Source organism: Balaenoptera ricei, chromosome 13, assembly GCF_028023285.1.
Source record: "Balaenoptera ricei isolate mBalRic1 chromosome 13, mBalRic1.hap2, whole genome shotgun sequence".
NCBI classification, from domain to species: domain Eukaryota; kingdom Metazoa; phylum Chordata; class Mammalia; order Artiodactyla; family Balaenopteridae; genus Balaenoptera; species Balaenoptera ricei.
This window is the reverse complement of record NC_082651.1, coordinates 31,719,454-31,731,199: the sequence shown is the minus strand read 5'-3', so window position 1 is coordinate 31,731,199 and position 11,746 is coordinate 31,719,454. Positions and strand designations below refer to the sequence as shown.

At 53.6% G+C, this 11,746-nt stretch overlaps 1 protein-coding gene across 4 annotated transcripts in view; it reads left to right on the top strand.

Annotated features, from left to right (window-relative positions):
- The first annotated feature begins 401 nt into the window (after positions 1 to 401).
- TET3 (tet methylcytosine dioxygenase 3) overlaps positions 402 to 11,746 on the top strand; it is a 116,731-nt gene continuing 105,386 nt past the window's right edge. The window contains exons 1-2 of one of the 4 annotated variants that reach the window (XM_059942633.1): positions 402 to 444; positions 4,562 to 5,287. In XM_059942633.1, coding sequence (XP_059798616.1) covers positions 4,985 to 5,287 — 303 coding nt within the window. In that variant the 5' untranslated portion in view covers positions 402 to 444; positions 4,562 to 4,984. Of the gene's footprint in view, positions 445 to 2,916; positions 2,945 to 3,654; positions 3,746 to 4,248; positions 5,288 to 11,746 lie in introns of those variants that run through there. The other 3 variants (XM_059942632.1, XM_059942631.1, XM_059942634.1) reach the window with 3 other exon arrangements.

The window sequence follows — 11,746 nt, the reverse complement described above, 5'->3', positions numbered from 1 at the left end:
TCCCTGGGTCCGCCTTCTCTAAGCGCCTCCGGCGTGATCTTGGCCGGCGCCTAGGTGCTGAACTTGCTTCTCGCCCGCTTCTCAAACTTGAGGGTGCAACGCCTGAAGGGCTTGTTAAAACAGAACGCTGGGCCCCACCCCTAGAGTTTCTGCTTGAGTAGGTTTAGGGTGGGGCCCGAGAGCTTGCATTTCTAACGAGTTCCCAGGTGTTGGTGACGCTGCGGACCTGGGACCACACTTAGTGAACCACTCACTGCCTCGGGTTTCAGGCTGCTTTCAGATAGAGAGGCTCGCTCGCCACCTCCACGCCGGTCCCAGCTGTTCTCCTGCCCTGAGCGCTGGTCCAGTAGGAATAACCCGGCAGCACAGGAGGCTGCAGACCTGGGAAGGCAGGGCCTGAGGAGTTTGGACTTTATTTTGAGTGCCCCTGAAGGGTTCGTGCAGGTAGGAAAGCAAGCAGGAATAAACCTTGGAAGTCTGTGGGTGCTTGGTGTTACTGGGATATTTCATTCATCCGGCTCTACTGACCTCGTTTCTGCATTGAACACATATTGATTGGGTGCTTAGCTTTAGAGTTACAAAGGTTAAAAGATAGGGTTCCAGCCCTCCAAGGGCTCATAGTAACTGGGAGGGAAATGTGCAAATGATTACAGTACTGATAAGATTTTCCTGGGGAGGCAGCGTCAAACTTCCAGGGAGGGAGAGTGGGTGGGACTCTGGAATCTGTCTGAAGAGCTGGAAGTGGTTTCATGGAAGAACTGGCAGTTATGCCGAGACTTGCGGGATGAATGGGAATTTGGCAGGTAGAAGGAGTAACTGGGAAGGGGTTGAAGTGGGAAGGGGTTTCCTTGGGCAGAAGGAATGAGTGACAAGACTGCTGAAATACAAGGCTCCAGAGGGAGATTGACAGCACATCTCAGGCCTGGGACTGGTTTTCCCTCCTACCTCTCTGGCAGCTCCTTCTGTCTCCTTTGATGGCCCCTTGTCAGCTGCTGTCCCTCATGAGCTGGTGTTCGCCAGGGCTCTGGCCTGGCTGCCTTTTCTTCTCACTCTCCATGTCCACTCCTAGTGAGGTCTTCCACACCTGAGGCCTCACGAGCTGCTCCCTGATGGGGCCCACAGCCCAAGCCTCGCCTCCTCAGCTCCACACTCAGTTCCACGCAGATGTCCCCAGGCATCTTTCCTCCTGTACTCTGTCTTGGTGAATGGCACCAGCATCCATCTTGTTACCTAAGCCAGAGGATTTTGTGAAATGACCCTTTCATAGATAGCTGGTGAAGAGTAAACTGGCACAGTAAATTGCTGGTGCCATTCACCAAGACAGAAAACAGGAGGAAAGATGCCGGGCTCAAATTCTGAGTCTACAGTTCACTAGCTGAGTGACCTTGAGCAAATTACTTAATCTATTTCCTTATCTGTAAAGTGGGTTTAAAGATAGTATGTACCTCACCGGGTTTTTATGTGGATTAAACAATAATTGTTATTTATTAAGCACTATGTTAAGTACTTTACTTGGATTCCTTCGGAAATGATGAGTACCTTGTCCAAGGTCACTCTGCTACCAAGTGGCAGAGCCAGGCCTGGAACCCACAGTTCCCTGACTCCTAAGCCACCCTCTTCATTGTCACACTATCTGGAGATTGTCTATCAAATAGGGAAATACTTATAATATAATGTTAAGTAAAAAGTGGACAGCAAACTGCATAACCAGTGTGAGTACAGCCATGTTATTATTTTAAAAAAGGAAATAATCTACAAATAGAAAAGGCTAGAAGGAAATACAGCAAAAGGTTAAATGTTGTATTGGGGTTATTTTTGTCTTATAATTTTCTATTGCCTATGTTTTCTTTAATATACATACTTTTTACTAAAAATAAAATACTTAAAACGTTAAACATTCATTACATAAAAAACAAAGTCCACAAACTGTTCTCATGTTTGACTGAAAATTACTCTATTGGTATCTCTTCTCAGTTTTAGTCCTACTTCCCTGAACAGAAATTCTTTCCTACTCTCAAAGGCCAGAGTAGGAAGTAGGTATTGCAGCCATGTTCACCGCCCTCCCACAGCTGACAACCTGGCCACTGGAGCAGGCTGTCAAAATCAGGCCTGTGGGGAGGGAAGTTCCAGACGGAACCCGGGCTTCTACCGCCTAGGGCTTTCTGGACAGCGCTACTTGAGATCAATTACTTTTTTTTCTTCTTCTTTTAAATAACCGGCCGAATGCTCTTTTTCCAGTTTTGGCTGAGTTGTTAGCTTCATCCCGGTGGCGACGCCTGCCAGATACCTGGTTCCTTGAACACCGCCCAAACTGGTCAGGCCAGTCCGCCCGTGGTTGTTTCTGCCAGGACTTGCCCGTGTTTGTGTGTGTGTGTGTGTGTGTGTGTGTGTTAGAGACTCACCCTTCTCCCCAGCAACCCAGGTAGGTGGAAGGAAGCTTCGGGGACCAGCCTGGCAGTCAGGCCCGATGGGTGGAGCTGAATTAATCTAACCTGGAATTTCAACTTGGCCTGAACAACAGGTGAGAGGAAAAAAAGCAGCTGAGAGAACAGGCAGTTTGGCAACTGGGAAATAGTCTTACGCCTTGCCCCTTGGCTGGAAAATAGCCCGGGGTGACTTTTCAAAGTGTCTGCTCTGGGTTATAGGGCTCGGTTGCGCCACGGCCCCCTCGGTGGCTGTCCGAGCCCCTCCTGAACGCTGTCCTCCTCGGTTACCCTCCGCGACGCGCCCGTTTCCCCTCCTCTGGGAGGCAGGGCGGGGGTATCGGATTAGTCTTTGTTTTCGAAGCGAAAGAGCCGAGAGCGGCGCGGGGGAGGCTCGCGATGGCAGGGGCCCGGGGTCCGCCTGGGTAGGGCGCTCGGCCGTCACCCCCGCGAGGGTGCCTCCCGGCTGGCCCTCGGCCTCTGCTCGCGGGTATCCCCTCCTTGCCGGCCAGGCTGACTCGGTACGCAAACGCGCGATGTACCCCATTGTCCTGCCTCGGAATGAGCGAGCGAGCGGCTGCCAGGAGAGGGGGGTCAGTCGGGCCCGGAGCTCAGGACTCCCGGGGGCGCCGGGGCCGTCCCGGGCCGCTCGGCCCGCAGGGAGTGGCAGGAAGTGGGGACACCGAGGCCAGCTCCGCCGAGGGCCTAGACTGGGAGGTCCGCGTGCCCCACCCCGCGCCGCCCGCCGCGCCCGCCCGGGCTGCAGAAGCGCCGGAGGGCGGTGGCGGCCAACCGGAGGAGGGCGGCCGGGTCCCGGGAGGACCGACCGCTGTGGAGGGGAAGTACTGCAGGTGCAAAGGCGCGGCGTCCGGGCCGGGCCCTGCCCCCACCCGCTCGAGGACGGCCCGCGCCGTCCCCTCCCCCTCCGCGGAACTCCCCCTTCGCGTAGCCCCGAGCCCGGCGGAGGGGGCGGCGGCGGGGCCGGCGGGGCTCGGCGGGGCTCGGCGGGGCCGCACGTGCGCGCCCTCCCGGGCGGGGGAGTCCCCGGGCGAGCACGTGCCGCGGCGCGCGGGGGGCGGGGAGTCCCGCGGACGCCTTCATTGCTGCTGCTGCTGCCGCCGCGGCCGCCGCTGCCTCTTCCTTCCTCCTGCGCCGTCCCCTCCTCGGCCCGGGCGGGGGGCTCCGTGCGCCGAGCTCGGCCGGGCCAGGCGCTCCAGGAGGCGGGCGCCCCAGGCGGCGGCGGCGGCCGCGACGGTGGTGGCGGCGGCGCGGGCCGGGAAACTTTGCCCCTTTGTGCGCTCCGCCCCGGAGGCGGCGGGCAGGTCGGTGCAGTCGGTGCCTTTCCGGCTCCGGGGTGGGGGAGGGGAAGCGTGGGGGGGGGCCCGGCCCGCGGGGCAGGGGATGGCCCGGGGGCCGGCCGGGGGGCCGCTACTTTGTTGCGGGAGACGAGGCGGGGGTGCTGCGGATCACAGTGTAGCGGAGCCGGGCGGGGGCGGCGGGGCGGGGCGGGGGCTGCGGAGCCGCCGGAGCCGAGCGGCCGAGGCCCCAGAACAAAGGAGCCCGAGAGGCTGCGCGCGCGCGCCGGGCCTGAGCCGGAGCGCGCCCCCCTCCTAGCGCCCCCTCGTCGGAGCGGGCCGCCCTCCCGGGTCCGGCCGTCGGGCGGGGAGCGCGGCTGGGCGGCCAGCGCGGGCTACCCCGGGCGCGCCCCTCTCCAGGCCGCTTCCGTGCAGGGGGCGCCCGGGCAGCCCCGCCGAGTGAAGCTCTCTGCAAACTTTATTTTGAAAGCTGTGCTCCCTTGGGGAGGGCCTAGCCACCTCCCGTGAGGGGTGTGTGGGAATTTTGGCAAAACTCTCCCAAGCCCATGGGGGTGGGGCGAAGGACAACTTTCTTAGAAATCTCACCTTGACCACCCATTAAATTCGCCGTCCAGGTTTCCTTACCACCCTGTCAGGCCCTAGGCCTTCTCCCTCAGGGAGCGGGTGCTAGTGTGCCCTGCCAGAGGTTCTGGGCAGAACTTCATGAGAGCAAGCCCATTCTCTTCCCCCATCTTCTCTTTTCCCAGAAGCAGGAAGAGGTAACATGTGAAAGTTGTCCCCGAGCCCCGAGTGATGCGCTTCCCCTTTCTGTCTCTTTTTCAGGCAGCGCTGCCTTCTCCATCATCCTGACCCGGGAGAAGAAATACCGGAGGAGAAACTCCTCACCCTGCCCTGCCCCCATCACACACCTACTGGTACACCTCATGCCTGGGTCCAGAGTGGGTGAGGGTGAAGAACCCACCCAGCCAAGATGATCCCTTCTCTGGGGACTGCCGCTGGTGTCCTCCCCCAGATCCCGGGCCCCAGCAGGTGGGAGAGTGGCCCCCAACTGAGTCCTATCAGACTGCTGCAGAGGAGGTGAAGAGGGGTTGAGAAGAGGCACCCATCCCGGAGCCTGGAGCTACTTGCCTTCACCCTGTAGATTTTGACTGCTTTAGGAGAGAAGGACCTGTTGGTGGCCTTTGGAGGCAGGAAGCTGGACTGTGGCTCTGCCCCAGCACCTATGCCCCCACCTCTGGCAGCGTCATGAGTCAGTTTCAGGTGCCCCTGGCAGTCCAGCCAGACCTGCCAGGCCTTTATGACTTCCCTCAGGGCCAGGTGATGGTAGGGGGCTTCCAGGGGCCTGGGCTCCCAATGGCTGGGAGTGAACCCCAACTCCGAGGGGGTGGAGATGGGCGGAAGAAACGGAAACGGTGTGGTACTTGCGAGCCCTGCCGGCGGCTAGAAAACTGTGGGGCTTGCACCAGCTGTACCAACCGCCGCACACATCAGATCTGCAAACTGCGCAAGTGTGAAGTGCTGAAGAAAAAAGTGGGGCTTCTCAAGGAGGTAAGCTGGATCTTGCGTGGCTGCCCTGTCCCTTCCTTGAGGGTGCTGTATTCACAGGGGTCTTGCTAAAGCCAGTTAAGCCCATTCTCCCGTTTTGATCCTCCTGGTCCAACTTTGAGTGGGGCCATAAATAGGAGTGTTGCTGTCTTTGGAAGCTGTTTTAGGCTCCTTTGCCCGGCCGACAATTGATAGGAGAGGAACCGGGTTGTAGAGGGCTCTGAGCTAGCAGTCTCATCTCTGATGTTTGCATTTGATGCAGGACAATGATATCCAGCTTTATCTCTAGAAGTTTCTTGTCCTGCTTGAAGCCTCAGATGTGTTTCAAGGTCACACCAATGCTTGGGTGATGTGGGGAGTGATGGTGTCAGGTAAGGGTTGGAGGCTGATGGGTTTCGAAATAAAAATTTGGAGCGACGGGATGTTTCTATGCTACCCTGATGGAGTGGGATGTTTCTTTCCCTAAATCTTTTTGGGTGCCATCGTTTTTGGGATGATACCTGAAAGTGTTTGGGAATTTTTGTTTGGGAATTTAATGAGAAACCCATGATTTGGGTTCCCCTACTAGACAGTACTTCTTGAGGTCAAGGACCATTTATCTCTGTGTTCTCAGGGCCTGGCTCAGTTCCTTGGTGTGTAGTAAGCACTCAGATACTAATTGAATGAAGGAATGATGTGTTTTTGAGACACTGTCAACCCCAGGAAGGAGTACTTCCTTAATTTGGAGTAGGGAGGCAGAGAGAGGGAAGGAGTTGGAATGAGAGCAGAGGAGGAAGTGGAGAGGCAATGACCCTGCACTGGCCATCTTTCCTTTCCATTCTGGTGGTGGGCTGCCAGCGTGAGGTTGGTGGCAGCTGTAACAGCGGAGAGTTGGCAGAGGTAGGGACGAGTGAAGTTGAGCAGCTTGGGAGGAGCAGTGTAGCGGCCGAGGTTGCTCCAGGCAGCGGAACTGGCGCTGGACAGAGACGGAGGCCTGCACTGTCTGCGAGACTCCCCCGCTCTGCCACTGATTTGTCTGAGGGCTCGGACAACTCAGGTCCCCTCTCTGGGTCTGTCTTCTGCCTGGGGAGATGCAAGGGTTGTGCTTGATGGCCTTTGAAGCCCTCTCTAGCTGGGCTGGAAACCACTGTACTTCTGAGAGCCGGGGTACCTGTGGCTTCCATGGGCTGGCGGCTTGCACTCGGGATTTCCCTGACTGCTGAGTTCAGAGCTGTGCCGCCAGCTTGGTGGGGCTGTGGTCCCGTGGCTGGGAAGAAAGATCCAAGTGTTTTGGTCAGGAAAGTGGGTGTTGCTGGGGTGTTTCTGCCCCTTCTCACCTTGTCTTGCCCACTCCCTGTGGAAGCTGCATATCACGGTCCAGGGACGGCCAGGGATGGCGGACTGATGCCGTTATTTCCCCGGCCTCAGGTTAAAGCAGACATCTGGATCACATCTGCAGCTCCCCACCCCAGCCTGGGAGACTGTGTCCAGCTCCTTTATGTTGCTGGTGTTTGGGGGAGTTGGCATCCTGCTGGCCCAGTGCTCTGTGAGTCCTTTCTGAAAGGGGGGGTGGGATCAGTGGTAGGCTTCACTCCTGGGCATGAGATCTCGTGTTTTGGTATAAGTAGGACCTGCTTCGTCTACCTTGTAAAGCTTGATTCCTTTGCTTGCTTCCTGGTAGGGTTTACCTCCTTCTCTTCCACCTTTCTCTTACTCCATTTCTCTCAAACCCTGGGGGATGAAGGGGGCTGAGCTTTCTGGGCTGGAACGCGTGGCTCTTGTGAACTGTGTTTAAGCTCTTCTTTCGGCAACAATGAGGCATACCTGAGTGAAAGGGGCTGGGAGTGAAGCCAGGGGCCTGTCATCCTTGTGTGTAAGCTGCTGGCCTGGGCTCCTGGTGGTCGTGGTTAAGAGACCGGGGATCTGGCTTGGCTGAGGCTTAGAGACAACCCCTCGGAGAGATGTCTACATCCCTGTGGACCTTGCCATGGCCGGCTGCCCCTCTAGGCCCCCAGGGTCAGGGAAAATGTGGCTGGTGTCCTGTGATCCCCCCTGGACAGAGGGTCCACGTGCTGATCTGTGCACCTGTGCTGTCCCATGACAGAGTTCTCCCAGTTTCTGGAGAAACAATGGAAGGGGGACAATGGAGTGAGCTTTGTCTTAAAGTTAACTTTCTTTGACTTAAAGAGCAGTACTTTGTTTTAAGGATAGGTACTTTGTACTTCTTGATGTTTAAAAGTGTGCTTTTTTTAATGAAATGGAGGTGTTGATAGAAATTAGATCTAAAATTACAAAATGGTAACTAGTGTCTGTCTCCACAATTTTTTTAATTTGGTCCTTGAAGGCTGAAAATGTGGGAACCACTGTCCAGGCTACACTGCACTTGATGAATGTATCTCTGGCAGAGTTGACAGCGTCTCCTCTTCTGGGCACCTTTCTTTCCCAAGAGGCTGTGCCTGAGTGAGGGAGCCCAGGGAGCCAGCCCAGTGTTTACAGCCCCCAGGGGACTGCTGAGACCTTCACTAGGTCTGAGCAGCCATGTAGCAGAGGGAACATGTCCCAGGATTTGGGAGGTCAGGAAAGGAGGAGACCCATAGAACTTTATTTTTTTTCAAGCTGTGCATGCTGTTTATTTTTTTACTTTTTAAAATTTTTAAATTTTATTTATTTTTTTATACAGCAGGTTCTTATTAATTATCCATTTTATACATGTTAGTGTATACATGTCAATCCCAATCTCCCAATTCATCGCCCCCCCCCCCCCCCCGGCCCCAGCCACTTTCCCTCCTTGGTGTCCATGTGTCCATACATTTGTTCTCTACATCTGTGAGACCCATAGAACTTTAGAACTTGACCCCTACTCTTCAGGTGGGACAAGACACAGCATCCCAGGAGCCTCTTGGGAATCAGACCCTCTCTTTGCACCTGTGCTTCTCAGCGTCTCCTCTTCTGGGCACCTTTCTTTACTTCCATCCTGTCTCCACCTCCTCCAGCTTCCTTTGGGACTTCCTTTGAGCTATCTGCTGACAGATGCTTTGTGTCATCCTGTAAGAGGGGGAACATTATCTTGACTTTCTTGTCTTCCTTCCCTGCTCCTCACTTTTTTACCCTGTGCGGGTAGGTGGTGCTGCAGAGCCCATCTACTCAGAAAAGTTCAGCATTTTAGTACTAGAGGCAGCTCCCAGGGCTGGTCCTGTCCACCACAGAGGTAGGTGACTACTTACTCCTCTGTGCCCTAAAGAGAGGTAACACACCTGAAGGGGTTCATTCCTGTAACTGAGGTCTTCGTTCCTAGTTCCAGGGAGGATTTAGATCCTAGGCTGATGTCGGAGGCTGTTTGACTTCCACATTCTTTTTACCTGAGTGGTGGCTTGTAGCACAATGAAGACGACTGATTAGAAAAGTAGGATTTGGTGAGTGTGAAGATACAGAACCCAAAGTAAGGGCTGTGCCGCTGACTCTCTTGAGCATTGGTTTTTTCATATGTCAGATGGGTTAACCCTTCTTCGTGAGGATTAATTGAGATAAAATATGCAGAATGTCTAGCACATGGTAGGTAATCAGTGCACGGTGACAACACATTCCTAGAACATCTAGAAAAGAATTAATCTTTATGCATAAAAATTGTGTTTGTTAGTCTCTGAGCTTTAATTGTTTATTAAATGTTTGTTTCAAGACATCCCTGCTTGCTCATAGAACTGTGGGGCCAGGCAAAGGGAGGGAGACATTTGCCGGCCTCTTTGCTGGGGGAGGAGGCTGGACACCCAGGAGCAAGGAGCCACTGTGGCCCAGGGCCTGACTGAAAAGTTGCTCATGGTGAGGGAGGTAAATGTCTGGTAAAAAGGGTAGGAGAAAAACCCTTTGTGAGAAAGACTTCCCTAGAAGTATGTATACATAAGGCTGGAAGCATGACTGAGAATGTTGTGGGTGAGAAATGAAGAGAAATAGAAATATATATGGTGTGTCTAGCCGTCAGCCAGTTGGATTTAGTGGCTGAAACAAAGCTCTGTGCCAGTTTTGAGACAGGATACCTTGGAATTGGGGATCTCTCAACAATATCAGAACCTGACCACTTCTTGCCTCGCCTGCTAGTAGCTCTGTCTTCCTGAAGATGGAGGCTATGAGGAGGGATGCTGTCAGGCTGGCACCAGTTCCCGCCAGCAAAGGAAGAATTGATTGGTAAAGGAGAACTGATGAGACTCTTTAGAGAAAGGGACCCCATCTCAGCATTTGTGAATCCAGAGAGAAGCCTGGGCAAGGAGAGGTGTTTACCATAGACTTTAGAAAATTGTTTTTTCAGTTGTAAACAGTTTTAACCCCATGGCTACAGACTCTAAAAGGGAAGTTAGCTGGAGGGGTAAGATTGCTTTTTAAAAAGGAAATGCTGACTTAACAGTCCTAAACGGTGCCCTAAGGAGGAAGGTGGTGGGACTGGGGAAGGTGTGAACCATCTCTGTGGCTGCTCGGGCTGCTGTGTGGTGAGTGCAGATAGTAAAAGACCATGCTTTTTACATGGAAAGGGGTGCGGTTCAAGTGTAGTCTGACTCTTTAAGAGGAACATTAAAGAGTCCAGTGGCCAGAATGTGCTGAAGTGGTGGAAAATGCTCAAAACAATAAAAGTCTTTTATATATTCCCAGCAAGAGCATAGAAGGAAGGGACAGTCTTACAACTTTGGAGCAGAACTAGTGACAGAGAGAGAGAAGCCACTAGATCCCTGTCATGTCAGGGAGTATAAACTGGGGAGAGACCACAGCATGTGTGGTTAGGAAAGGAGAGCCAGCTACCCTACCTGAATCTGAGTCATTCACTCCCTACTGCACACCTTCAGGTATACTCATGGAATGATATCGTTATGGAATTCTGATGATTGGAAGAGGGCCAAAAGACCAGAGACAGGCAGAAAGTTCCATTTTTCAAAGAGACTGTGGAAATTGTAAACCAATGTCAGTTTTTGACAGTTCTAGAGCAGATTTTTTAAAAGGTGGTTCGTGAGATTTAGAAAGACAAGTGGTGAGCTTTGAGGGTCCCTGTGGTTCTTTACAAAGAAACTCAGTCAAACCAGTGGGCCTGGACTTCTGCAGATAAATGATGGTATTTCCTGCCAGCTTCGTGGACAGATCAGAGGACCAATTTTTATTTAAAGTCATCCTGAAGAGGGCACAGGTATAACTGCCTTGTTCAAACTTTTTTTTTTTTTTTTTAAACTTTTGGGTTTATTTTATTTATTTATTTATTTATTTATGGCTGTGTTGGGTCTTCGTTCCTGTGCGAGGGCTTTCTCTAGTTGTGGCAAGTGGGGGCCACTCTTCATCGCGGTGCGCGGGCCTCTCATTATCGCGGCCTCTCTTGTTGCGGAGCACAGGCTCAGTAACTGTGGCTCACGGGCCTAGTTGCTCTGCGGCATGTGGGATCTTCCCAGACCAGGGCTCGAACCCGTGTCCCCTGCATTGGCAGGCAGACTCTCAACCACTGCGCCACCACGGAAGCCCTGTTGTTCAAACTTTTTATCAACCAGTGTGGATCAGGGATTCCATGTTGGGATCACCTGGATCCCACCCCCAGGGATTCTAGTTTGATTGGTCTTGGGTGGCTCTCTACGGGGCTGGGGCTCCCCAGGTGTATCTAATGTGTAGTTACAGTGGAACTCCTCTGACACAGATGAGAGCTGAATGACGGGCAGCCACCCTGGACTCTTTACTGCAAGTTGCTCACCTGAGTCTTAGGGCATCTGAATGGTTTACAACCATACTTCCACCTTGCTAATCAGTGGACCAGCAGCATCGGCATCACCTGGGAGGTTGTTAGAAACGCGGAATCTCAGGCCTTACATCAGAGTTACTGAATGAGAAGCTGCACTTTAACCACATTCCCAGGTGATTTGGATGTCCATGAGAGTTTGCGGAGCCGGTCTGTGGCACTTCTGTGAGTGGAGAAGGGGATGGGGCATGGAGAAGGGGACAGAAGTGAGTCTTTTTTTTTTTTTAATTTATCTATTTATTTATTTATGGCTGTGTTGGGTCTTCGTTTCTGTGCGAGGGCTTTCTCTAGTTGTGGCAAGCGGGGACCACTCTTCATCGCGGTGCGCGGGCCTCTCACTATCGCGGCCTCTCTTGTTGCGGAGCACAGGCTCCAGACGCGCAGGCTCAGAAATTGTGGCTCACGAGCCCAGTTGCTCTGCGGCATGTGGGATCTTCCCAGACCAGGGCTTGAACCCGTGTCCCCTGCATTGGCAGGCAGATTCTCAACCACTGCGCCACCAGGGAAGCCCCAAGAAGTAAGTCTTGATGAACAGAGGTAAAGAACTCCAGTTGCAGGGACTTCCCTGGCAGTCCAGTGGTTAAGACTTTGCCTTCCAGTGCAGGGGGTGGGGGTTCGATCCCTGGTTGGGGAGCTAAGATCCCACATGCCTCGTGGCCAAGAAATCAAAACATAAAACAGAAGCAATATTGTAACAAATTCAATAAAGACTTTAAAAATGGTCC